General features: G+C 43.8%; 3 protein-coding genes across 3 annotated transcripts; 1 reads left to right on the forward strand and 2 right to left on the reverse strand.

Annotated features, from left to right (window-relative positions):
- Positions 1-12,198: 12,198 nt before the first annotated feature.
- wdr83os (WD repeat domain 83 opposite strand) lies at positions 12,199-15,614 on the reverse strand. Its single transcript, XM_053418566.1, has 4 exons — positions 15,460-15,614; positions 14,954-15,059; positions 13,897-13,994; positions 12,199-12,616 (listed from the first exon to the last, which is right to left on the reverse strand). The coding sequence occupies exons 1-4, from the start codon at positions 15,507-15,509 to the stop codon at positions 12,550-12,552; spliced, it is 321 nt and encodes a 106-aa protein (XP_053274541.1). The 5' UTR covers positions 15,510-15,614; the 3' UTR covers positions 12,199-12,549.
- Positions 15,615-15,805: 191 nt separating this feature from the next.
- wdr83 (WD repeat domain containing 83) lies at positions 15,806-19,135 on the forward strand. Its single transcript, XM_053418729.1, has 10 exons — positions 15,806-15,973; positions 16,302-16,415; positions 16,883-17,003; positions 17,122-17,227; positions 17,313-17,361; positions 17,601-17,727; positions 17,911-17,978; positions 18,160-18,268; positions 18,501-18,615; positions 18,831-19,135. Exons 2-10 carry the CDS (start codon positions 16,313-16,315, stop codon positions 18,984-18,986), a joined length of 954 nt encoding a protein of 317 aa, XP_053274704.1. The 5' UTR covers positions 15,806-15,973; positions 16,302-16,312; the 3' UTR covers positions 18,987-19,135.
- Positions 19,136-19,986: 851 nt separating this feature from the next.
- On the reverse strand, positions 19,987-27,596 carry LOC128437519 (persephin). The gene is made up of 4 exons (XM_053419711.1): positions 27,590-27,596; positions 27,323-27,412; positions 27,147-27,216; positions 19,987-20,287 (listed from the first exon to the last, which is right to left on the reverse strand). The coding sequence occupies exons 1-4, from the start codon at positions 27,594-27,596 to the stop codon at positions 19,987-19,989; spliced, it is 468 nt and encodes a 155-aa protein (XP_053275686.1).
- Positions 27,597-27,773: the final 177 nt, after the last annotated feature.

Here is a 27,773-nt window from a genome sequence, read left to right on the forward strand (position 1 = left end):
CAAACAATCTGAGCTGATCTGATCCGACAGTGAGAGGTGGAGGGTTGGTCTTTATTTATTTATTTGTTTGTTTCCATTCCAGTTCTTCACCGTTTCATGTGTAAATTGCATTAATTAATAATAATATTTGGATTCAGGTGAATTTTTGACTCACGCAACCAGACACTCAATGAAAGTGCAACAACACAAACATGGCATTCCAATTTTTACCTTGCAAGTGCTAAATATAAGCTATGTGTGTGTGTGTGTGTGTGTGTGTGTGTGTGTGTGTGTGTGTGTGTGTGTGCGCCTGCGTGTGTGTGTGTATTGGAAACAGCACTTTTCCTCACCAGTTATCTGCTGAGGGTGCATTACTCGTTATTTCTCCCTGACATGGTGTAAAGCGAAAACTAATTCACGGAGACAGGCGCACACACACAGATTTACGCTCACACGCTCCAGGTACAATGATGAGACATGCAGTAGTGCTAACGTAAGGACTTTACTGGGTGATTGAGGGTGTGTGTTTGTGTGTTTGTGTGTCTGTGTGTGTGTGTGTGTGTACACGCCGCAGGACTTGAATAACACAGGTCAGCGCAGAACACACAAACTCGGGACAATGCGCATAACAGAGCAAGGGCGACCCACAGAACTGACAAGGACGCTGAGGACTCAGAGAGGTGGAGAGATTATGAGGGGGGGAGTCGGAGAGGCTGATGGACAGATAAAGAGGAGCTGGGGGGGGGGGGCAGAATGGGGGAGAAAGAGTGTGACAGTAAGAGGAAAACAGGAGACAAGCATTCAACCCCGAAGGCAAACTGGTGTGATGGAGAGCAGAGGCTCAGGATGAGAGGGAGAGTGGGGGAGAGTGGGGGAGAGTGGGGGAGAGAGGGGGGGAGAGTGGGGGAGATAGGGGGAGATCAGGGGACAGGACTGATGAGTGGAGGAATCACTAATTGCTGGAAGAGAAAGAGCAGAGCTCTGCAGATGAAGCAAAATCCCTTCTCGTTTTTCACTCATCGTGTCTTTGGCCCTCAGGGATTGAGCTGAGAAAAAGACGAGGAGGTTTCTGCTCCTCTGTTTTCACACAGCTACAACCGCTCTGCGTGGAGTTACAGCACAGAGCAGCAGCGAGAGCAGAAACCAACTCCTCACTGCTGCACCTGCAACTTCCCCCTGTTCCACAGCTTCCATGAGACACAAGCTGCCTTCAGACATGAACTGAAGTCTGTGTATTCTCCTTAAACCATCCAGAGGTTCTGTGAGAAACGTACAAACGTCTCAGTCAGTCGCTCTGGATAATCTCCAGAGTTTGCATCAACATATTGTCAAGATACAAAATAAAAACATCACAAAATCTACATTGGACTCAAGTCTGAATCCAGATCCATATGGATTTGTGAGGCCTGATATCAACATTAGTATAAAACCATTCCAATACTGATATTTGCTGGTATTCATATTTATTCAATTTTTACAATAACCAAGATGTTGTTATGAAACTCTTAACAAAATTGTGGTTTAATTTTTTACAGTTTAACCAGAGACTTTATTATAAATAACTATAAACAATCACAAACAAAACTAAATATATAGAACCTGAATTGAAAAAACATATCAAACATCTAAAAAAAATTATAATAAACTACAATTTGTTGTGATGAAACTACATAATTACACAATTTCCCTCAGCCAAAGTATTTTTATGCATTCTTTCAGAAAGCTCTAAGTTTTTAAATGTTCAGTCTGATTTATATCAGCCTTAAATTAGGTCAAGGCAGGACAGTGACTTAAAATCATAATTTATCTGCCTCCATAGGATCTCAGGATTCAGCTCTTACTGCCTGTACAGCATCATTCTGCATTAGTCATGCTGTATTTAGGGCTAAAAGAGATCCACTCTTCCATTTACCATGCAAACACCGTGCCTGGCCTCCTGGTGTTCGGACCATCTGACTGCTGCCGACCTCGCTCTGCCCGTCAACCCGTTCAAAACAAACTCTGACCCCTGAGGTCACATCTCTCCTGCTTCCATCAGCGGGCAGGTGAATACTAAAGAGCTGCAGATTCTCATCACAGCACCGGTGAGGCTGCTTCCACACAACACTGCCTCTCCCCTCATGTTTTAAAAAGAAGAATAAAAGTTGTGTTCAACCTGAAGGTCATTGAGACAAAAACACAGGAAACAGAAGTATCGTCTTGGTCACTTCAGGAAAGTCCCTGAGTCCATCAAAACAAATAAATGTATATAAAAGACAAATACCATGAAAACAAATGGGTTCTGGACTCACAGAATCAGGTTTATACAGACATTAGTCTGATGGAGTCACCAGCCTGTGGGGGTTTGCCTCCAACACCCAGCGTGACGTCAGTCTTCAACTCAGACACATCAGGTCACTGTGACCTTTGACCTGTGACCACTGAAATCCGATCAGTTCATCTTTGAGTCTAAGTGACGTGTGGTCAAAATGTGAAGAAACTCCCTAAAGACAGAATTGAGATGTCAGGTTGAAAAGGTCCAAATCATGTTTTGAGAGGTGACCTTTGACCTTTTGACCACCAAAATGTAATCAGTTAATCCTTGAGTCAAACTGAGTGTTTTAAACTAAATTAAAATGAATTCCCTCGAGGTGTTCTTAGGATATCTTCTTCACAAGATGAGGACAGACGGACGAGCAACCTCTGTTCTAACAAATAGACGGAGAACCTGAAAACACAATCGCTGGCTATCATCTGCATGGAGGAATAAAAAAACATCATTTTTATACCAAATAAAACAAGAGCAAACTAAACATTCAACATACATTTATCCTGCAACACCATATTTTGTCCTTTCAATCTGAAAAACTTCAGATATATAAAACAAACTTGTATTAAAACCCACGTTAATAAACATCATAGAGACGTTTTTGGGTCATTTGTAATATTTCTCCACATTAATATCAGAGGGTTGTACCAGTGATATTGACTATTAGACATCACATGTGAGTCTCAGCAGGTTAATGTGTTCACTTGTATTATTTGTGCATTAAAATGTGGGTCTCATGTCAGTAGAAACGTCCCGGGTGGAACAGAGAGAGTAAATGTCCTCCGCTAAATGAATTGAGAGAACGTTTCTCTCGGACCACTGAGCTGTGAACAGAGCAGCGCTCGTTGATAGAGCTCACGTTCAACCTGCTCACCGCCATGCACCGACCCTCTGCCCGCCATGAACAGGAAGTGTGACGAGCGGCGCCGTGCACCATCAGCAGGAAGCTCCCAGGATGCAAAGCTCCCGCTGTGTTCTGATTCAGAGGCCGAAACGTGTGACGTCCCCGTTTCTAGAGCTGGTGCGTCATGAGACAGTGTAAGAAGATTCCCCCCCCCCCCCCCCCCCCCCCCCCCGGGGCTGAAAAAAACAAAAGCTGTTTTTCAAATCCCGAATGGAGATCAAGTGATTTGGCATGGGGGAAATTTAATTAAACTGTAAAGTGCCTCTGTGAGTCACCTCGCTCGCTGTAGACACTCAAGTGAAATCCTCTGGCACCCTGCAGGGACTCCATCATTCTGTCAGAGTCGGGCAACACTGACGGCAGAGGAGACCTGGATCTGAATTACTGACACAGATGTGTTGTGGTGCGGTGCCTCTCTTTCAAACCGACACACACACACACACACAGGTACACAAAGCTCCTCACCACCGCGTCATCACCCGAGGGCGCCACGACACACTGACTCACTCGTGCTTTCATCCTGACGACAACATGAAAGCCAGATCACAGGATGTGGTTCGCTCCACGGACGACTGCCTTTGATTTACATCACGAGCAGGAAGAGGATCACACAGAGAGAGAAAGAGACTATTAATGGATTTTATAATTATTGGTATATGTAGAGTGTCTTACTATATATTATTATTATTAGTAGTAGTAGTGGTAGTAGTAGAAATAGTAGTTATAGTATTGTACTAGTACAGCGCCAGTCCTGTTTGCTTGGTCTCTGGTGATTCTGGTTCCAAGCTGAAATTGTAAAAGTGACCAAATACAGAACGGCTTCCACCCTTAAAGGAAAAGTAAATATATCAAGTTAATATCTAATAATTCTTTTCTCAAAATCAACATGAACAATATGCACCTGTGATGAGTGCAGGAGGCTCAGATCACAGATTGATGAGGTGCACACGTCCCCTAAAATCGTTTGGACTCGAGAGGAGCTGAAAGCTGAGATGGACGATAAAGACAGAATTCATGATCATGTTGATTTGGGTTATTAAACAGCTTCTGTGAGAATTCCAGCTGATATCTGGAGATCTTATGATGCTGGTTCTGGTTACATGGATAATCATCTTACAGACAAATAACGCTTCATCTGATAAATATACTCTCGAGAAAGAAACTAGTTTTCTTATATAGTATTGTAGTATGTAACGTGGTATAGTAGGTTAAATACTGCAATAGAGGACTAGCTGTGTGTTTATTCAGAATTTATCAATATTGAACCAGGAACTTTTTCGGGCCCCTTAAAAACCACAGAACACGAGACACATCCTGACACACTGAGGTTCCTGGAGATATTCCAAATGAAATTCAAATCAAACTGGGAGGTCGAGGAAACATTCAGTTTGGACACGCCCACACAGTGCGGAGGAGACGTCAAACTACACAACAGACAGGGACACACAACTGCATTGAGGACACTGGGAGCAAAGAGCCGACAATCACAACACAACGAGTGGAAGGTTCTACACTGTAGAGTAACAACGGTTGTCGACTGTCTTACTCCTCAGCCACAAACATGAGGGCTCACGTGTTCGATTTCCATCAAACCAGGACCGTGTACGAAGCCCAGTGGAGCAGCACCACACGGAGCCTGCAGGCCTCTTCACTGAACTCCACTTTACACACTCTGAGATCGAGACGTGGACAAACAACATACACACACGTCGACTGGAGGTTCTCATGTAAACTAACCTGATCATTAAACACACACACACGTCTCTCTATAGTGGTGAGGACACTCATTGACTTAATACATCCCTGTATCACCTTAACCATCACAACTCACTGACTCACCCAAACTGAGCTCTAACCCTAAAACCAAGTCTTAACCCTTTAAACAGAACCATTGACAAAATGTCCTCACAATGCACACACACAACACAACACAACACAACACAACACACTTATCTCCAGGGTTATATCTCCTACTTGTCCAAACACACATGCTGAAGCATTAGTTTACCTTAACTTGACATCTCCTCATGTCTCTGGTCCACTTGAGAGGAGAGGGGGGGGGGCTTAATGTGTCTGTTTATTTTAAATGTGGATGTTAAATTTGCATTAAAACCAGCCTCTGAGCTCTGGTATCTGTTAAACCATCATTACACCAAAGTGACGCAGACACTTAAACGCCTTCAATCTGATGTCAAATGTGAACTGGCAGCCCCCCCCCCATCCACTATCTACACTTTCTATTTATTCCGTTTTTATCTCTGGACACTGAGGACGTCTCATCTTGGGAAACTTCTGCTTATTGTTGGTTTACAGCCTTTGACAGCAGCACTGGTTCGTCTCTCGCCAATAAGGATGTATTCTGTCCAGTAGAGCTGAGGGATGGACCGGAGAGAGGGGATGGAGGGATGGAGGGATGGAGGGATGGATGGATGGATGGAGGGATGGATGTAGTCACCAGACGAGGAGGGTCAGGGCAGTGATGACCCAGAAGCAACAAGCGAGGGTGTAGGTGTGAGATTTGGTAAACAAGAATATACGTGTGTCAGAACCACTCTGATCCTGTCTGCTTCGAGGCCGAGGAACAGGAGAAGCTGTTTCCAGATCAGATTTGAAAACACGCCGATGTCAGCGATGATCCAGAATAGTGGAGAAACGCAGAGCCGAGGGGTATTTCGGGCTGAGAGGTACACTAGTAGTACTTTTTGAGAGATCTGTGCCGGCACTATTGATTTTACATAACTCGCTCATGCAGCAGCAGATTTGACACTCGCTGCTGAACGAGTGCAACAATAGCCCGGGAAGAGAAAAGCTCGGCCCCCATCACGATGTTGACTCCGCTGAGGAGGGAGAGTCGAGGGATCTGAGAGTTTTTCTACACCAGCAGTGGGAGAAGTGTTTTCTCCTTCGCTGCAGCCTCAGGCCGGTGTCAAGCATCAGTTCAGTTTGACCCCCCCACCCGGTCGTCCTCTCATCTCACATATTGAATTTGTTCAAGACCAGTTTATTTATATCCACACATTTTTCACTCTATTTTTCCTTTGAGGACTTTATATATAAAGTTTTCGAGCAATTTTAAAAACAAACAACACCCTGTGCTTTTTCCCAGCTCTACATCGTGTGGGTTTAAATGTCCTCATTGTGTATCATATGCATGTTACACACTAGAGGATGATCGGGTGGAGCTCTGGTTGGATTCACTCGACGGCCGTGTTGGAGATTTGATCCTGACCTGAACAGCTTAGTCGAACAAGTCGGATGTCAACAATTCAAAATCAAAGTCGTGTAACAGGAACAGCGATTGGGTGAGCAACAGCCAATGAGAGCGAGCGACTGGGACGCTTCACCAATCGGATGTTGCGTGGATGTTCGGAATAAAACAATTATTCCAAAATAGTGTAAATAAGCTTTGAAGTATATGTCGGTGTAGTGATATCAGGTTTCTCTGCTGCCCCTGGTGGCCAAAGAAAAAACAACGATGATAGTCAAAAATTATATTAGGGAAGTAATTATAGCTGGATTGAATTATTTTGGTTAGAAATAAAGTTCTTTCTTAAGCGAGCCAAGTTTTACTACAGTCCTTTTTTTCTGTTTTCATTTCATTAGTAATGATTTTTAAGTACAAATGTCCCAAAGATCTCAACTTGAATATAAGAATCATTTTGCATTAATTCAGGATTAGACACAGATTACTATCTCGCCTTTTATTTACTATTCACACGTCAACATTTAGCATCATGAGCACAAGGACCCGACAGCGGGAGCAAAGGTCTGGGTCTCTTCAGACCGACTCTCCTCTGCTCAGTTATTATGATTGTATTGAGAAGGAAACGCTCGGGGGGGCAGAGGCTCAATGTTCTGAGCTTCAGTTTGAGCCTCGTCCTTCTCTCAGACCTCCTGTCATCTGATGTGAAGTGCAGCTCTGACTGGATTTGGACGCCTGATGCTGAAGTCATTTACACAGCGGACTTGATGGCTTGGAAATACAAAAAAATAATTTTAACGTAGCTGATTTGAAAGTAAATAACCCCACAGCACAGATATGGATGAAACTCACCTCATCACATCTCTCCCTGGCTTATTACAGTGATTTGGAGCCTTAAAGGTAACAGTGGAGTATTTTCTCTCTCCGCCTGCATTATACTCAACATCAGTTGTTCTACGTGAACTAATGGGAAAAGGGATCATTGTGGGAGATGAGAGGAATCAACCTCATCTCCTCATTTCCTCTGGTCCCATATAGACGAAGTTATTGCCTCCATCTATTTACAGAAACAAGTTAAAAACCTCCTCAGTGCACAGAGAGAAGGATTCAAGCTCTGTCAATCCAGAGCTGCTTCTGCTGTCGGCTTTGTGTCGTGATATATGTGTTCAGCTGCTGTGATTGTTACAGCAAATCCAATTTACCTACGATGATAAATAAAGAATCTGCCTCATCTCATAAATAATAACAAAGCAGCTGATTGGTTGTGCGGAAGTTAAAGGTCAAAACTGTAAAGTGGAAGAGCCATAGGACATAGAGTTAAAGTTTTATTATGTCAAGTGGTTGCACAAAATGAATGAATATAAATCAAGATACGTTAAGTTTGATGTTCAGTTGATTCTTATCATTTTCAGCCATTTAAAATTAATTATTAAATATATATATATAACACATTAAGTCAATAATCAATGAATTCATCCTGGTATTTATTAGGTTTATATTCTTACTTGTAGTTTTTCTCAAGAAGAGGATGAATTGAATTTCTACTTCCAGCGGCTCCCTCGGGTCTGTGGTTCCTTACCTGCCTGTCAGGTGCACCGCTGCCCGGCGGCCGCTGAGCCTGCGGGCTCCGGGGTCTCCACAGCCGCCCCCCGGTTCTCCGGTGGCCCCGACCCGCTCACCTGTCGACCGGCGACGGCGGCCGGAAACCAGTCAGCGGTGCTGGGAGGACCGTGCGCACGGCGGAGAGTCGGTAACGTGTCCGGCACCGGATGGAAGGAGAACTCCATGTTCACCTCCAGAACATCCCGAATAGAGTGACGTCCGCCGGTTTACGAGCGTGACGTCACAACGACGGTTCGTGATGATCCGGAGACTTTTTAATCTCCCGGTGAAAACCTGAGGTGTTTTCTAGAGGACGTGACGATCCGATCTGTGCGTAAAGATCCTCCACTGCACTGATGCTCTCTCTCTCTCTCTCTCTCTCTCTCTCTCTCTCTCTCTCTCTCTATCTATCTCTCTCTCGCTCGCTTTCTCTCTCTCTCTCTCTCTCTCTCTCTCTCTCTCTCTACATCTCTCTCTCTCTATCTATCTCTCTCTCGCTCGCTTTCTCTCGCTCTCTCTCTCTCTCATTCTCTCTCTCTCTCTCTCTCTCTCTCTACATCTCTCTCTCTCTCCCTCTCCCTCTCTCTCTCTCTATCTATCTCTCTCTCGCTCGCTTTCTCTCTCTCTCTCTCTCTCTCTCTCACTCTCTCTCTCCCTCTCTCTCTCTCTACATCTCTCTCTCTCTCTATCTATCTCTCTCTCGCTCGCTTTCTCTCTCTCTCTCTCTCTCATTCTCTCTCTCTCTCTCTCTCTCTCTACATCTCTCTCTCTCCCTCTCCCTCTCTCTCTCTCTTCTCTCTCTCTCTCTACGTCTCTCTCTCTCTCTCTCTACGTCTCTCTCTCGCGCTCTCTCGCTCTCTCTCTATCTCTCTCTACGTCTCTCTCTCGCTCTCTCTATGTCTCTCTCTCTCTCTATGTCTCTCTCTCTCTCTCTTTCTTTCTCTCTCTACGTCTCTCTCTCTCGCTCTCTCTCTATCTCTCTCTACGTCTCTCTCTCGCTCTCTCTATGTCTCTCTCTCTCTCTATGTCTCTCTCTCTCTCTTTCTTTCTCTCTCTACGTCTCTCTCTCTCGCTCTCTCTCTATCTCTCTCTACGTCTCTCTCTCTCTATGTCTCTCTCTCTCTCTTTCTTTCTCTCTCTACGTTCTCTCTCGCTCTCTCTCTATCTCTCTCTACGTCTCTCTCTCTCTCTCTCTCTCTCTGTATTTCATTCTCTCTATCTCTCTCTCACTCTCTCTCTCTCTCTATGTCTCTCTCTCTCCATATAGATATATCTCTCTCTCTATATATATATATATCTCACAAACACACATACACACACACACACACACACACACACACACACACACACACACACACACACATACACACACACACACACACACACACACACACACACTAACACACAGACAGACACACAAACGTTTGTATTGCCAAAGCCCATACATGTTGGTTATAGCTGGATCCTGGCTGAAGGGTTTTTGGAGGACCAGTGCTGATTGACTACAACTGATCCTGCATCGATATATCAGCCGATATGAATATCAATAAAAAAAACGTTGTGATCCCTAAGATGTTGTTATAGAAGCCTTGTGACAAAGAAAGGGAATTAACACTATCAATAACAAATAAAACACAAGTAAACCTAATAAAGAACAAGAAGCTGTTCAGCAACAATCTAATTTCTCTGCTTCTTCCATCTGTCAATGGTTGATGTTGTGCAGGGTTCCATGATGGTTCCTCCTCTTCCTCCTCCTCTTCCTCTTCCTCTTCCTCCGTTGGGGAATTGTTCGATTAAATTATTTTATATATATTTTAATTAAAATAAGCTAGAAAGGTTAGGGCTCGGGCTAAGGTTAAGGTATGGGTAAGGTTAGGTTAAGTTAGGGGGGGGGGGGGGGGGTATAGACGTGTGTTTGTAGGTTATTAATTAAGGTTAAGGTTAGAGTGAGTTTCTAGGGAATGAGAGGAAGTCAATGTAATGTCCTCTGAAATCCTCTGGGTGTGTGTTTGTGTGTGTGTGTGAGTGTGCACTCGTGTGTGACAACAGAGTTTGCCTGACTCAGCATCTTTCCAGGAGCAGCTCTAGTTTTCACATCCACTATATTATCACAGAACTCCAGAAAATTATAGGCCGGAGCCGCACATGCACTTTCTCGTGCACACACTTCAGGGATCCACATTTTGCAGAGTTTCTCTACAGTTTAATCTCATTTAAGGACAAAAGTGTCCAGGCTGTCGTGCTGCAGCGAGTCAGCAGGGTTCAGTGAACATGCACTCACACACACACACACGCACCCACACACACACATGCACTCACACACACACATGCACTCAGACAGGCTGGATCTGACACCAAATAAAAGGTGCTTCTGTCATTGAGAGGGTGATGTAGCATGAAGGTTAAACTACTGTGGGTCTGAAATGTACCTGAGATGTTGATGTTGTGACCTTCATCATCATCATCATCATCACCATCACCGTCCCACTCGGTTTATTCATGAACCAGTAGCTGTGTCTCTCTACCAGTCAACACATCAGCTCAGATTCTTTGTATCGGTTCATTCTTCTGTCATGAGCAAACATTTCTATATGTTGTATGTCAGGCTTCGGCCTTTAATATAATATTTAAGTGCTGTATTCTCACGTGGGCCGACTCAGACATTTGCTTCTCACGTTCAGACATTCAGGAAAATGTCAGTGCAGTTCTGAAAGCAGCTTCATGGATCTCAGTAAAACACTGAATCATTAAATCTAGAAACAGTCTGTTCATGTCTACGGCTACTTTTAAAATTGATGCCCCCTTTTTGTCTTTATAATCAACTTGGTATTCCTGCTCCGAAAAGTCCAACATGCTTAAAAACCACCAGCTGTCTGTGTAATAAACAAACCCGCCCTCAAAATATCTGACAATTATGTCTCCAAGGTGACCTTGAGATGTCCTCCCAGAGGAGACATCCAGCCTCAATCTGATGGGAGTCGGGGGACTGGTTAAGCCTGAGCAACTGAGCACGAGGTGGAGGAGGGACATGGCAACTTTGGAATTAACAAAACAGAGGCTTTTTGAAAAGGCCGAGTTTTAATTCTGTGGAGCTGTTTTCTTCTGCCGGGACAAACTGGCACCAGTAACAGGGTCAATGTTGGGGCCTGTGAGAGGTCACGTGGGGTCAAAGCAGACAGCATGTGGGTTTATGAGTGAACTTTGGTCCGACTGCCACCTCGTTGACATTTAGATTAAGAGAGATTTGTATTTGGGGCGCCTGTTAGCGGAAATGTGGCCAATTTAGATTTATTTCCATCGTTAAAGCAGGAATGTGAAGAAAAACCACTGAGCAACGTTTTCATCTGTAAACCAAACTCCTCCAATTGAGCTGAAGCTATTTCCTGCAGATTCATTAGCTCATCTGTGAGACTGTGGTGCCCTCTAGTGTTGGAAAGCCATGGAGGCCTAACTGTCACACTGCTGCTCCGCTCTCATTGGGCAGATCCAGAAGAAGAATATGGAGATTTGATTTAATTCAAGTCGTCTCCAGCCCGTCGCCCTCTGAACTCAAATCTACATTCAGCACACTGTGACAGTTTTTAATATCCAGATTACGCAGCCCAGCGATCAATGCTGCAGATAACTGACAAATTCAATATCCTCTCCTGTGATAGCGATCACACAACAAGTGCACCAGCTCGACTGGAGCCAACAGAACTGGGGGAGGGGGGGGGAACAACAATGGGATAAAGGTTGTTTTGGTTACCTTCACCAGGGAGGAGGCGTTTTGTCTGATATCAGGATGAAACATGGGCTGAGAAAGAACTCATTCAATGTTGGAAACTTATTTCTCAATAACTTTTTTACATTGACATTCAGGGTGTTTGTGTCATTTTCACGGAGCTTGATGAAAACAATCCTACTTAAGGAACTCGTGTCCATGAGATTGTGTAGTTTTGTGCAGCTTGATTCAAATTAAGGGGCGTTAGCGGAGGTAGGAGCTCGACTGACTAACATTCCTGTTTTATCTTTTTGTTTTTTTTAGATAAATGCACGCAGGACTCCAAGGAAGGTGATACTGACACTGAGCAGATTATTCTGCAGAATTAAAAGTACACTGAAGGAAATTGAAACTGAACAGGTGACACTTCCTGTTCGTCTGTCGACCGACTGCAGCATGAAAGAGAGATTTTTCTTCCCCAGACAAAAGGCAACAGCTCATTTTAAATCTGTACAACTTTATTGACGGTATCCTGCCACAGATCAGCCAAAAGAGTAAAATTTCAAGATGTTCATCAACAACCAAAAGATTTAGAAAAGATTAAAAAGAGAAAAACACATGATAACACAGTCAAAAACCATTAGCTGTCTCCATCTAGACGTACTGTCCTTATGTCTACCTCTCGTGGACATCTGTTTTCTGTCTCTTCTTCTCTTTCAATCAAATTATCTCTCCTTCAGTCTCTGCTTCTTCCCCCCCCCACACCACTGGCCCTGCGGGGGCCGATCAGCTGTCTCGTCACCCACTCCGGCGTCCACAGGCTCACTGGCTCTTCTGCGGTCGGCCCTCGGTTACCAGGGCGGGGACATTGGCTGTGGGTTCTGGAGGTAGGACATGACGACTGCTGAGATGGACAACCTGCAGACGGAACAGGGACAAGAGCTCATCATGTAAAGTGTAAAAATCAATATCCAAGAGTCGCTGAACAACTTGCTTGCTTAGTTTCTCACAAAGGCTTAATTTTCAAGACCCGGAATCTACCTTCATTTCTATTTTCAGTTTCATTTGCATTTAGTTTTTATCGTGTTTTAGACAAACAGTTCTGCAGCCTCTCATTTTTTTCCTTGTTTGCACTTTTGTTTGTTCGGTGCATTAGGTTCATCGTCTGACATCCTTTGCTGAGCCAAACATTTTGTGTTACCAAACTGTGAGTGCATGGAGCTCGTCTTTACAACAACCTCATCTAGACGATGGAGCAGGAGGCTTTTCCCTTCATTGCAAATCTGTCTGCGAGGCCCTGGACAAGTGCCCCGGCTGTCGTGCTCTTCCATAAGCAAATGGAAATGTACCAACTCTGGAGGTCACACAGTTAAAAGCTTTTGGACATTAGAGCTGGCTCATCTGAAGTCTCAATGGCAGACGCAAGCAAGGTCTAACCTACAGTATTAAGACTGCTAATTCAAGAATTAAATATAAAACACAGGGAACCAAATGTGCAATACACAGAGGTAAAGATAAATATGTAAAAGATCGGATGAACTAAGTGAAGAGCTGTGTTCCTCTATTTTGTTATTGTAATTTCTGTTAATGTCCAGTTTCTGTGGATAACAGAACTTTGAAAAAAACGATGATGTGATTTGACCGATTCTTCAAATAGAAGAGATTCAAGAGGAAGTCAATAAAGAATAATATTGAATTATCTCGGAGGCAGTAGACAGCCAGCTCTTCATCCACAGAGCTGCACTCACTAATCTCAGATGTTTTCTGCTGATCTGGACGATACAAACCTCCCAGTCCGACACTGCTGGTAAAGACAAGTGTGTTGTGCTGTGTACTCTGCTGAAGCTACAACACATAGACATCTAACTTCAGAAAATAGTACACGAGTCTGAATATGGTGCATAGGGAAAACACTCAATAGTCTGTGTATATGAACCTTTGACTGAATGTAAAGATGGAAGGCATGATGTCTAATGCAAGGACTGAGACGGACTCTGGATTGGTCGAGCATGTGTATCTGCAGGACCTTTCTACTGCTCCTCCATTCCCGATCAATACTCTCCAGACTCTGACGTCATTTGATGCAAGAGAGCAGCGTTTGAATCCGGTATTTATGGCTTTGTTTTCCAGATAGTGGAAGGAAGTGGAGGAGACCTGTCGTCCATTTTTTATTTACAATCCCTGTATTGTATACTCACATGAAGCTGCTCATCATCTGCTTGGTGTCCTCGGAGCTTCTGGAGTTTGCAAAACTGATGAAAGAGCAGTAGACTGCGATCCAAGCGCACCACTTCAACTGAAACACACATGTTTAATCTGTGTTAGTGAGGAGGAAACAAAGCTTTACGTGGGAGAGAGATGAACACACAGGTGAATCAACAGGAGCTCTAAATACAATTTACATGATTCATCTTGAATTTGGTGTTCGTACATAGGCAAGCACATCTGGATGCACAAGTTACTGAAGTGGTTCAGCCCTGAAAGTCCTTCATCATAAACACTTGACATCCGTACAGTACTTTGCTTGCTGTTGCCATTACTTTGTAAACCTGTAGTAAAACATCAAGTTCACTTCATGTCTTTCTGACACGAAAAAACATCTGGACGTCATTTCCAGTCTTTGCTTAATAAATCCTGATCAATAATTTATGATATTTAAAAAGGGGCTATGTATAAACCCCAAATCAGCCAATGCTAACACAAATGCTTTTGTATGCTGTATTAATGACATTTCATAAAAACGTCATGCTGTTATTTATACAATATGATGACAAATGATTGTTGTTAATCTAAATAAACTGCCATGAATCTTATTGGTAATGTATTACTATGCTATACATCGTGATTTTCTGACTTCATGGTGACGTACATACACAGCTACGCAATGCGACCAGAGGAACAACAGGATGCCAACGAGTGAAAATAGTTCTTTGTTGAGGGAAAAACCAATTAATCAAATGATCTGGTATTGGACTGGGAGGAGGTGACACCATCCAGTGGCTGTCTTCTCTTGGTTTCATTCACTGGGACCTGAAAGTCAAACGCTGACCTTCAGCCGTTCATCTGAAAGGTGAGTTTACCTTTAATCTTCTAAATGGAACAACTGGGCTGGACCAAGGACTACCATTCAGGGAGCGACACCAGTTTAGTGTCGACACACACACACACACAATCACACACATGATTATAATATGAGGTAGAGGAGGAGGGAGATGAGGGAGTCACAGTGTGAGGGTGTGTTCGTGTATGAGTCACCTTGAGCATCAGCCCACACATGCTGAAGATCATGCCGAGCAGGTTCATGTAGTCCGGCGTGGGGTCTTCCAGCGTGGGGTTGGACTCGGTGCTGGGGGGCTTGTACCTGCAGCACCACAAGCGAATGTGAGACAAACACAGAATGTCTCAAGGAGAGTATAAAGACATCTTATTGAGTCCACACAGGAAGTGCTGGTGGAAAAACATGGACTACTACAGCCTCTAGGTTTCTGCAAGAGGTTCCCACGAGATGTCTGACCCTGGCTGCAGAATTATAACATGAACATATGAACAAAAACCATCACAACAATAAACAATCAACTAATCATGAACAAACTATCGCCTCGTGGTTGATTTAAAGGTTAAATCCTCCATCTGAGTCGGGTAATGGCTAATCCTGTCACGCATGATCTGTGGAGACGTTTAGCTTGTTAGCTAGTTAGCTTATTAGCTAAACGCAGCTAATTCCACAGATTAAAGCTGAATTTTCTTTATAAAACACGAACCTTAATATCTTATTTAGCCTCTTCGGGTCCGACATGTTGTTAGCGGTCATGATTTACGACAGAAAAGCTCCTGTTTGGGTGAATCTGAGGATTTAAACACCGGGGACTGCGATCAGCTGACAGGCCGGAGCGACAAGGCGGAAGTGGGGTCTGCTACTTCCGGTGGATTGTAAGATAAAAGCGCTCTGCTAAGATATATATTTTTTTTAGGAGCTTCTTCATTTTTTGTTTAAATATACAAACTTGATTTATTTTAATGTATTTTAAACTTTTAATTTATGTAAAAAAACTGACAAAAGGGGAAAATAAGGTTTGAACCTTTATTCTGACAGGACTGCGTGAACCCAGCGTGCATTGCGCGAACTAGCAAACATATGAGTGGATCTGAGGAATGAAAGCAGATGACGTTTGATTCCTTACAATCATTTCAATATTAATAAATCAACTATTTATTAATCAGCAGTAGCATCGGAGGTATCATCCATGACGCTCCCACTACATTAAACTGGTTTAGGTGAGTTAACTGAGTGTGCAGCACTAGCTAGCAGCTAACTGGGTGAACATCTGCTAACCAGTGAACATGCTAGTTCTGTTCAAATCTACTGTTCAACCCATTTGTACCAGAACCACAGAACCGGAAGTGACACCCCTGGTTTCTCCAGCAGCTTCCACCTGCTTCCTGTTGAGTTAACAAACTGATTCAGTGCTGTCGTGTTCCTGTGGAGAGAAGTGATGCTAACCCAGTTAACACTGGTTCAGAGGAGCTTCTACTGGGATGGAAGTGGTTGTGGTTGCTGACACGTGCATGTTGTGTTTGTTTTTTTGGGGGGGGGGGGGGTCAGGTTGTGTCATCATGGCGTTCCCTCAGACCAGACCTCAGGCTCCTCAGCTTCCTCAGCATCTTCTCAGGACCATCGAGTGTCAGCAGGGAGCTGTCAGGGCGGTTCGCTTCAACGGTGAGAAACATCTCGAGAGGAACAGGATCTGACATCATTCTTAATCCTGCAAAGGTCTCCATTGTAGACAGAGAGATAGATTAGAGTGATGTCGGGGATCTATGGTAGTTTTACACCTGCTACAGCAGAAAGACGAAGAAACTGTTTTGCATATTTGTTGCCAGACTAAAGTAATTGGAGCATGTTCACTCAGGACTCATGGAAACACAACAGACCCATTTCCCCTATTTTAAGACATTTTATGCACAAATCCTTGAAGAAGTGTTTGTCAGAAATGCTCTTAAAGAAACAGAGGGACTCCAAGTCAGTGGTGCACATGTCATTGTGGTCCTCAGAAACACACAATGCTCTTTGGGTTCCAGACAGCTGCCGGCTTTTCCCAGAGTTGGTAATCAGGCCTTTGTGTGAACCCTCCATCTTAGTCTCATTCTCAACAGTTTACCCCTGTGTCCTGTCTCCCTGCTCAGCTGATGGGAACTACCTGATGTCCTGTGGCAGTGACAAGTCTCTGAAGCTGTGGAGTGTGAGCACAGGGACCCTGCTGAAGTCGTACAGCGGCCACGGGTACGAGGTTCTGGACGCTGACGGGTGAGTTGATGTCACCACGTCCTCCAACAGGACAGTTGTTCTTTAGAGATTTGAATATGAATGAATGAGGGTCAAGAGAAACTGAATCACCGGCCGTGTGTTTTGTTTTCTTCCACAGCTCTTTTGACAACAGCTTGATTTGCACCTGCAGCTCGGACAAGACTGTGATCCTCTGGGACGTGGCCACGGGACAGGTCACACGCAAACTCAGAGGTCATGCCGGGGTCAGTTCAGCGGACTATAACTCTGTGTTTCCTGTTTCTGTAGAAGTATTTGTCCAGTTGTCTTTACATCACTCTCTTTTCACAGAAAGTCAACTGTGTCCAGTTTAACGAGGAGGCAAATGTAATTTTCTCTGGTGAGTTTTCAATAAAAAGCCTCCGATCAATGAATGATTCACTATATATGTTTTTTATCACAATGTGTAATATGAAATATATCTTACCAGTTGAACACTGAGGCGAGTTTTGTGGTCCGTATTTATTTAAAATTGCCAAGAGCTCCTCAACACTAATACTGATCCTCAACTAAATAATTCCTCAGAAAAATATGTATTTGTTATGATGTGTGTGTGTTTGTGTGTGTTTCTTCATCCAGGGTCCATCGATGGGACCGTTAGGTGCTGGGACGTCAGGTCCAGAAGATATGAGCCCATCCAGGTTCTGGACGAGGCCACGGACGGCGTCAGCAGCCTGAAGCTGATGCAACACGAGCTGCTCACAGGGTGAGAACAGCTTGTTGCATTTTGAATCAATCACAAACCAACAAACTGCTCCTCTACTGCTACAGCTTCAATTCTTAACTGGCGAATAGACATGTTTCCCCAGTTTCATCACCCCTCCATTGTAGTGAGGCACAGACTATAATAATTCACATGCTCATTATTCTGGAATCATCTTCTGTTCAGATCTGTGGACGGCAGACTGAGGCGCTACGACCTGAGGATCGGGCAGCTGCACGTGGACTTCATCAACAGTCAGTCAACATGTTTCAAGAAAATTAATTTCACTGGAAAAAGTAGCAAGAATAGTAGGATCAGATAATTAGAAGCGTTATTAAGTCTATAACACGGGGAAGTGACGTTATATCACCAAGCAAAAACACCTGAAAATGTGAGTTTGTTATAAACATGATCTTAAACTTGTGTGTGTTCCAGGTCCCATCACGTGCGTTTGTTTCAGTCAAGACGCTCAGTGCACGCTGAGCTCCAGTTTGGATTCAACGCTCCGACTACTGGATAAGAGCACCGGGGAAATGTTGGGAGAGTGAGTGATGTTCAGTCTCGTTTCAAATGATGAAACATGGAATACAGTATTATTCATTGGATTAATAAAACCCTTTGATAGAAACTCTTCAAAACGACTAAAACACTGCAGAGGTGACTCAACATCAATCTAGACACAGCTGCAGTAAAACAAATGAAAGATTAGAAAAGGTTCCTGGGAAGTTTACTGTCCCATTTAAATGTTGAGTCCTTGTTTTGTTTGTCTCTCTCAGGTTTACAGGACATAAGATGAAGGGCTACAAGCTGGACTGCTGTCTCACCAGTAAAGACACACATGTCCTGAGCTGCTCTGAGGACGGACACGTCTACTGCTGGGACCTGGTCGAGGTCAGCATCCACCTTCCTGTACTATCAGAGTTATTCACAGAACAGTGAACAGAATTTACTGACGACAGGGGAAAGCTAGAAATCTGATCGTCCAGCCTGTGGACCGCCTGTGTGACTCCAGTTGAATCAAATTCAATCTAAATCCGGTCAGACTGTATATTTGACACAGTTCTAGAAAGTACCTCTCATGTTTATTCTGACTCTCTGACCTCCAGGGCTCTCTGACCTTGAAGCTGTCCGTGGGACAAGCTGTGGTCCAGTCGCTGTCCTTCCACCCCACAGAGACGTGCCTCCTCACCGCCATGGAGGGGCGTGTCCAGGTGTGGGGGGCGGAGCCAAAGGAGACGGAGGAGGACGTGATGGACACGTAGTCTATGGACTTTCTGTTGTGGTTGTTGTTCTTCTGGATGTGAATCTATATTTAGTCCAAGACGGATTCGTTTGTCTTTGAGAAACAATCCAGGACTTAGATTTTTGTATCTTTGTATATTTCTAATAAAAAAAAAACCTTGAGTATAAACACTTTCCACATCGTGTAATATTTCTTTTCACTTGAAATGAACAGACCACAAACACTGATCCTTTCTGTACAAGTTGATGTTTATTAGGAACTTTACACACAATGAATGTAGAGACGAGCACATCACAAAATAAATTAATCAGCATGACGAGAGGACGACGTCAAATAAATAAATAACTTATCTTACATAAATACATTTTTTTTAAACTGTTTGGTTGATGAACTGTAAAGAACTTCACTCGGCTGAGTTGCATCTGCGCAGCTTCGTACATTTGATCTGCTCTATTGGTTACTTTCAAAATTGCACTGAAGAATTTAAATAAATAAATGTCAGCTTTAAGATTAAGATTCAGAGTAGGTCCAAATCAGCTGACACGAACAATAGTTAAGGTACTAAAGTATTTACATTTGAAGAACACACGTCAATTTCATTATGTATTTTTTTGCGGGCGACAGATAAAGAAAAAACCTTTTCTCGAATGCAGAATGTTCATAAACTCAGAAAAGCTGCCTGATGCTTTTTTATAGCTCGAATGTTATCAAAATAAAATTAAAATAAAGTCATTATTATCGTAGTGAGTTCCTCGAGGCCACTTTTCAATAGAAAAACTGGATTCTCTCACCTAAACGTGACAATAGCTTAATTTTGTGCTCATTTCATAAGAAAAGTTTTCAGCTTCCTTCCATCATGAAATTAAACTCTTCATTTACAGACATTACAAAAAAACCTTGCAGCAAACTTGTCCCCTCGGAATCGCTTTGTCATCACAAGCTATCATACACACCTCCCTTCCTCCCTTCCTCCCCTCCACCCTTTCAACACCACCCTTCTCCCATCCACTCTCAGCCGTCTACCCCACACAGCTGCAGCCGGCGGCCGACAGCTTCTCCACCTTGTGCCAGCGGTGCGAGTTGTCCAGGAAGGCCATGTCCTCGTGGTGGGTGGGCCGGCAGCAGGGCGTGTTGTGCCACTGCTCCCCGGGGGCCGGGTGGGGCAGCACCCCACTGAGCAGCAGGCTAGTGAGGGTGAGGTCGTGGTTGGAGCGAACCCGGGGACACGTCCCGCTGCAGTACTTGAAGAGGACGGTCTCGTCCGAGTCGTAGCCGAGCCCGAGGTCCCGGACCTGCAGCAGGATGGAGCGCAGGCCGCAATGGGGGTCAAGAGTCGAGCGGCGTGAGCGGACTGGCATGGGGAGGATGGGACTGGGCGACGGCTGGACTCCTGAAGCTTCTGTGTGTCTGTCTTCTTCAGCCGGATATCCACTTCCTCTGTCTGCACTTAGAGACGTGTGTGGAGACGGTGTTTCCTGTGTCTGATCTAGAAAAGACAGGAAGAGTAATAGAAAATCAATAAAAATGTAAATACCAGTTATTTAGAATTTCACAAAAAAAAAAAAGCTTTAGAGGAGCCGACAATCAAAGTTGAATGTGATAAATATCCGAGTCTAGACGTAATATTTAGGACACTGGTCTCGATTTGAGCCAAAAAGGTCATAGGTCATCACGACCCATGGCCAGCACTTACCGATCAGTGACCTCATCCAGCGGCCCTCTCCCCTCTGGACGCAAACCAGAAGCACAAGCAGCTTCAGCAGGGACCTCATCGCTGCTCTTCTCCTCGTCTGCGCTGTCGCTCTCTGAACCAGACACACGTGTTGGCTTTGTGTGTCTGCGGGTGCGAGTGATGCTTAAGATGCAGACGAGTCACGACCTCCAATATATAGCCCTCGGAGATAAAGGGGGGTGAAGGGATGAGACAGAGGCTAACCCGTTACTTGCCAAGAGACTATCCCCCTCACCTGAGCCTGACAGGCAGCGTAGGAGGGCAGGCGGGCGCTTGACCCAGAATTTGTCCTGTTGGGATTATCTAATTGGTGTAAATCACTGGTTTATTGTTGAGTTTCTCCCAGATGTTTTTCCAGGGGATGTTGGCCAGTGGCACTATGGATTCCCTGAGGTTTCTTAAGAGCTGCTAAGGAGCGGACAATGATGTCACATTGATGATGCCGAGAAGCACGTGTGATGAATGAACCTGCAGATAGGAAGCGAGACAAGACGAGAGCGGTAAAGTTCAGAGGTGGAACTTTATCAATGTAAAAGAAAGAAGAGTCCATGAGGAAAGTCTTAAAATAACAGGCCTCTGTTGTTTTCTGTGTTTGTCACTTTTCTTCTTCTAAACATCAAAGCCGAGGAAAAGCAAAGAAAACAACCAAAAATCTTTTTAGGGTCAAATAACAGATAAGAAAGGGAGGTTATAACACAACATGGGCCTCGTTCAGCAGACATTCCACAATGGGTGACTCGTCTTGAGCTGGTCCATAAATTGAGGGATTTCATTAGCAATGTGAGGCTGACATGTAGAATATGTAGAATATGCAATATGTAACGGTTATAGGGCCCGAGCAGATAGTCAGCCGGTGGAATCTGGATTTTGCAAGAAGACGAGTGCATAGTTGGACCGAGCTCCAGGCGCAGGTCAGGCACCTCAGTGCACCTTATTGAGCAAGTGATGCTGAAATGAACACAAATTCATTTGTGAGTAGCCAAGCATGTGAAATTTATTCCGGGCCTGTTTCAGGGAAAATTTTGACATTTTGTTTTGGAGTGAAATGAAAGGAGCCACTGTTTATGTTATTTATGGCACCCGTGCTTTTCTGTTCAGAGGGAGGACGAGTAAAAAATAAGAAACTAGAGACGATCCCAGCTGACGAGAGGCGGAGAACACAGAGCCGACAAACTACCATCCACGCTCAATTAAGAGTCGCCAATCAACTTAATGGGCTAAAGGAGGAAGCCAGAGAAACCCCACACAGACACAGTGGGAACATCTAAACTTCAACTGGCCTCCAGTTCCAAACCAGTTAACATTTGAGCCGGCTGTCAAAGTGAAATTGTGTGTTTTTATAAAGAGCTTTTCTGGTCTTGATGAAACTCAAAGCTCTTTACAGCTCGAGCTGTGTTTTGTCATCCACCTACACACACACACACACACACATTCATACAGTGCATCACTTTCTCTATCACACTTTGATCACACAGCTGGAGTAGTCTGGGCTTCAGTGTCTTGGCACTTGACCTCCAGCCTGAAGGTCGGCCATTCGATCCCAGTCGTCCCCATCTGCATGCTGAAGAACCCTTCCATCAGGTTTCATGGAAACCAATCAATAGTTTTTGTGTGATCCTGCAAAAACATCACGACAAACATGAGTCAAAGAAACAATTTCAAAGGTGAATAGAAGCAGAAGCAGTTGGATCAACGAGTAGGCAAAGGAGCTGATGCCCCAGTAAAAGAGAAGTGATTCAAGCTGTTTGTATAATAATAAAAATACATAAAATGTAGTGAATAAAAACAGTTTTCATAACACGGAACATTAATTTCTCTGGGTTTTGTAAAGACCCAGCTCCTGGTTTCACTTACAGACAAGAGGAGTGTGTCCAGAGAGAATCAAGGTTTATTTATTACAGTTAAAAAGACCCATTCCTCATGTATTATAGCTCTGTTGATATGAATTAGAAAGGAATCATCTCCAGATCTTGAACTGATATCCACGCAGTTAATTTACTGCCAGGAATTCTCTCGAGGATTAAGTTTCTGCACTAAATTACTAATTCCGAAGAGAAACGGCCGTGTGTCTTTAAACGAGTTCTTCCTCTGTTTAGGTCCAGGCCTCTCAATCAGTCTGATTCTAACTTTAGTCAATTTGACCTTAAACTCAAATTCATGTTTTTATTACCATGTAAATATTCCCCGCCTTCATCCTCTTTCCTCAGAAGAAGTCAGTCTACAATAGAGATGCTTTTTTTAAATGAATGTTCATGTTTAAAACACAATCTTCGTGTTGTTCAGTATTAAAGCACCTGAGCTGCATGAGAGGGGATCAAGCGACTCCAGCGATTCTTCAGGTGTCGTCAAAGGACCTGAAGAGGAAACTGGGAAAAGGGTCAAAGGTCAGTGGAGAGAATGAAAAAGATCGAGGCCGTTCACATCAAACATCAGAAACAAACAGTGACCAGAGTTTCCCTTCCACCTCTTTTCTGACCGACCATCATTACCAGTCTAAGAATCAACATATAGGGACACAGAAGACAAGATGAAGTCGAAAGAATCGTTTCCTTAAGGAATTAAAACCATCAATCCCAGTAAAACGAGCTGAGCACTCAGTACAGTGTTTACCTCCGACAGGGCCAACAATTCACTAGACACAGATTATTTTTTTTTAAAAAACAACTTAAACACTTTTCCTAGAGATCCATTAATTCCTCTCTAAGAAATCAATGAACAGGTTGCAAAGAAAACTATTTCACAATGTTGGAGAAAGAGAAAGAAAGTTCCTGGATCCACACCGAACATTTACCACTTCTTCTCTGACCTGAAGTAAAAGACAAAAACATGAATATGCACCTACTGCACATGTATTTTAATTATCTGTATTCCATGAACATGTCATACATGTACAATAGTATCTGGATTAAGGGTACAAGTACATTAAAAAAGTAAGAATGCCTTTTGGCCAGATGACCCTGGGGTAGACCCACAACTCTCTGGAAGGACAACATATCCCATCAGGCTTGGGAACAAATGGAAGACAATGGATTGATGGAATGCATTTTGTTATTGAATATAACATCTCTATTTCTTAGTTACTTTTAAGTCTTGTTTTATGTGCTTGGATTTTCCATGACAGGCTGTGAAGTAATGCTTAGTGACCTTTGCAAAGTGAGATAACACATTTATGAAGGCATGAAGTTGTGTGAAGCGTGTGTCGATGGCTTGAACAAGACGGGTTAGAACCTCAAAGTTGAGGTGAGGGTCCTGCTGAACTTCTCCTTCTCAACTCTAACCGTACTTCTTTAAAACTCACTATAGGCAGAAATAAATAAATGAAACTAAACTCAAGCTTATACAGTAGCTTCCACTGTGTAGTAGCACACCCCCCTCTTTTCTGGAACATTTTGTAAATACACGTTTGTTATTTACAATCTCTGCTCACGCAATTCAAACCCCGCTCACGGAAAGCTTCCATTTCCCAGTAACTTGCACGGAAAGGGCAAAGGGCCCGACACATTCCTTCCACCTCTCGAGAGATGGGAGGCTGAGGGCCGAGTGAGAGGTGGAAAGACGGCGGGACAGCAGAAGAGGTGGTGGGAGAAACACGGCGGAGATAGAGCGATCCTGTTGGATGAGGGCCTGCAGAGCCAGTCTGGAATTCCCCGACGTCAGACGACAGGAATGGAAAGAACGTGGCATCATTTTCTGTAAAAGACGGGGAGGAAAAAAGAAGAAAAGATGCAGAATGACGACAACATTACACACAGTTCAAACCCACCGACCGACACAGCCCCTCATTTGAAACAGGCACAACATCAGATGTTACATTTCTTTAGAGCTTCAATTCCCTACATGTTCTCAAATCATCCATTTTTCAGATCTAATGAACTTTTAAACCTCTCACAATACTCCACAAATAATATAATCTCTATGTGAGACATTATCTGGGACTCTTCTTGCATTTAGTTGTTAAGAAACATATCATTTTTCATCATCATGCAACATATTGTGCAAAGCAACAATTTGGGCCGAACGTTCATGATAAGAGAGATTAGACACACACAACCAGAAGCATATTAAACAGAAGCAACATTTAAACTAATAACGTTGTGTGAAGTCAGAGATATCAGACGTGTAGGTGGGTGCAGGAGGGAGGAAGAGTCCAAAGAACCAGAACTAAGCTCTGATGGAGTCTTTAATAAAGCAGAGGGAGACTCCACTTGTTTTTTTTAACGTCTTCCTGAAGAGTTTGTGTCTCAATCTCTGGTTTCAAGTCTTCTTCAATACAGCTGATGTTTATTTAGTAAAGGATGATTCCTTCAGAGTCAAATAGACCATAAAGCACTGTATGCATTGGGGCGTGGTTACCACAGTGTGATTGACAGCTAGTAGTGTCCAATAGGTGCAGGTGTAGGTAGGCATGCAGCGTCCTCACACTCAGGCAGGCTCCACCCCCTGCTCCTCCAGACAGGATGACTTCTGGTTTCAAAGAGCCAAGATGGCGCTGGACCAAATGTCCAACTGGCTTCAGAACAGAAGCTCACAAACCAGCAGGTGATGTCAGCTGACTGATGACACTCGGCCACGCCCCCAACTCCAGGACCTGCAAGAAGCAGCCGGAGAGGGTGGAGAGGGTCCTCATGGTGACCAGTGGTTTTACTGGTGGACACTGCAGCAGGAGCGTTTATCTCCAGATGATTTGGAGCCGATCGATCAATCGTAGGGTTGCAAAATTCCGGGAATATTCAAAGCTGGAAACTTTCCATGGGAATTAACGGGAATATACGGGAATATACGGGAATTAACGGGAATAAACTGGACATTTTGTGGGTAATTTATGCTAACTGTATTTACCTTGTCATATACAGACATAAATATAAACATTTTGTTTTGTCTTAGGCTGATTTGAGCCCTGAGGAAACTTTGGGCACTTGACTATATGCTTCTGGATCTTTGTGTCTTAGTTCTTAACATAGGTCTTTGCACAGTATTTGCAAATGTACACAGCCTTTCCTTCTACATTGGCTGAGGTGAAATGTCTCCACACATGAGATAGTGCATGTGGCAATGTTCTGTAGAATAAGATGAGAAAAAAGCTTGTAAAAAATACACTAAAGCAATGCCAGAGATATAAATAGTTGGCCAGTTGGAATCGTCTTTAAAAATATTTTACAATTGATGAATACATGAATAGAAATAGGCTAGATGAACAGATGAACAATCCTCAATCAGCATGTTAATATATTTTCCCAAGTACTATCATCGAAACTTACCTGACTAGTCCTGCACACTACAGCAGGCCTCAATAGCCCTGCTGTAGAGTGAAGGATGCTGGGAATTATCTGTGCATGTGATGGTGATAAATTTCCCGCCCCTTTGCAACCCTAATCAATCGTCAACAAAAATATGGCCGAAAAAGTCTGCACAAATAATAGAAAGACAATCTAATGGTAACATTGACCTGACTATGATTTTCATATAGGTGAAGAGGTCAGAAAATGATTTCTCCAGGTATCTCTGCATCCCACAGGACGAGAGACAAGACGTCAGGATGACATGATTAAGAAATCCTTCCGATACACAAAGGCTCCATTGCCTGATTGTGATGTAAACAGCTCACACACAATATGATGCATCAACACGACCCAGTTTCTGTTTCTGCTGCAGCAGCTCAGCTTCTGGAACTCCCGTGCCATCGCTCCCAACCTGAACATCATCTGGTGTCTAGTCTACTTTCTTTGTTCAAGACATCACAGACCTTTCAGGGTGGAATCCCTCCTGCCATCACTCTGTCTCTCCTCTGCATTCCTGCACGTTCAGCACATTCATTTCACCAAGCAGACATATGCATCAGAAACATATGTCGTTTATGATGCACCGCTTCCTCTGTGCCGACCTCCTGTTATCAGGGAAACTAGATAAATCCCTGAGGCACATCATAACCTGAGCGTGGCAGTTGAAGTGAAAGACGATTGGGTTGAGGCTCCTGCAACGGATTCTTTATCTGCATTAAAACACGTGATTTAATGCAGGGATGTTTTTCTTTCTGTTGAAGCGCTCACTGATAAGATGTGTTAAATTAATAGCAGGCCGCAGACAGACAGGCTAACGCTCAGGTAGGAATCCAGACTGAGCTATAAATGTAGCCTGAGTTAAAGCCACAACCGATAAGAAGAGGTAAAAATAGAGCAGAGAAGTTATGGAGCAGTTAAGGTATGAGACTGTGAGATGTAAAGTTCAAATGAAGACTTATAAATGAGAAACTAATCAAACTAAATGGGGGGAAAGAGCGTTAGAGACAGGATTTGAAACAGCGTCACCAAATCTGAGCTTGTTCCCAGAAACGACCTGAGGCCACGTAGGAAGCCAGTGACGACAGGACGGGTCCGAGTCACGTCAGGACTGTTGAAACTGACTGGACGAGTTCTGCTGCACATTCCTGGGTGAGCTGGTCAGACAGCCGGTCCATGTAGGGATCGTCTGAGCCGAGCGAGAGGGCCGGGAATGCAGGGAAGCAGCAGCCCTCCAGTAACTGGAAATATTCAGAGAGGATTTGGCCTCGGAATCTCGAGCTCGCACACACAGGGTCTGTGTAAATCTGCACCTCAGAGCCGAGATGCTCCGCCGACTGGGATCACGGCTGAGGAATCTGCAGGTTTCCACTGGTTCCACTGACAGCTGCACACCCCTGCTCTGGCTGCAGATCTGTGACATCAGCCAGGAGACTCCTGGACCATGATGACATAAGAGTGAGAAACACATCAACCACATGGCCAAAAGTATGCGGACACCAGGCATGACGTGGAAACTGATCATACTTGGGACATGTGATTCTGAAAGATTGTGCATTAATCAAGCAGTAACCTCCATGCATGTGTGGTTGTATTGTTCTTACATGCACATACTGTTCATCGTGCACAGTGTGTTGTTTTAATAAGCACTAATTGATTTAATTATTAAAGGTTGTGTTCTGTTAAACCTGCATTACAGAAAGTTTCCTTCCTTCTTGGTTTTGCATGGTGCCATATTATTTTGACTGATAAAATAGATTTGAAAAAATACTTCCATCTGTGTATCAGTGCTTTTTGA

This window comes from Pleuronectes platessa, chromosome 3 (assembly GCF_947347685.1).
Source record: "Pleuronectes platessa chromosome 3, fPlePla1.1, whole genome shotgun sequence".
Classification (NCBI taxonomy): Eukaryota; Metazoa; Chordata; class Actinopteri; order Pleuronectiformes; family Pleuronectidae; genus Pleuronectes; species Pleuronectes platessa.

Coding starts and splice junctions, on each gene's coding strand:
- wdr83os (XM_053418566.1), bottom strand. CDS start 15,509: ATGACCGCTAACAACATGTCGGACCCGAAGAGGCTAAATAAGATATTA. Junction 15,060..15,459: donor AGGCTAAATAAGATATTAAG/GTTCGTGTTTTA, acceptor GTGGTGCTGCAG/GTACAAGCCCCCCAGCACCG. Junction 13,995..14,953: donor TGTGTGGGCTGATGCTCAAG/GTGACTCATACA, acceptor TGTGTGTTTCAG/TTGAAGTGGTGCGCTTGGAT.
- wdr83 (XM_053418729.1), top strand. CDS start 16,313: ATGGCGTTCCCTCAGACCAGACCTCAGGCTCCTCAGCTTCCTCAGCAT. Junction 17,362..17,600: donor GGCAAATGTAATTTTCTCTG/GTGAGTTTTCAA, acceptor TTCTTCATCCAG/GGTCCATCGATGGGACCGTT. Junction 17,728..17,910: donor CAACACGAGCTGCTCACAGG/GTGAGAACAGCT, acceptor TCTTCTGTTCAG/ATCTGTGGACGGCAGACTGA.
- LOC128437519 (XM_053419711.1), bottom strand. Junction 27,217..27,322: donor AACCTGCAGATTCCTCAGCC/GTGATCCCAGTC, acceptor GAATATTTCCAG/TTACTGGAGGGCTGCTGCTT. Junction 20,288..27,146: donor AGACGATCCCTACATGGACC/GGCTGTCTGACC, acceptor TCTTGACCCCCA/TTGCGGCCTGCGCTCCATCC.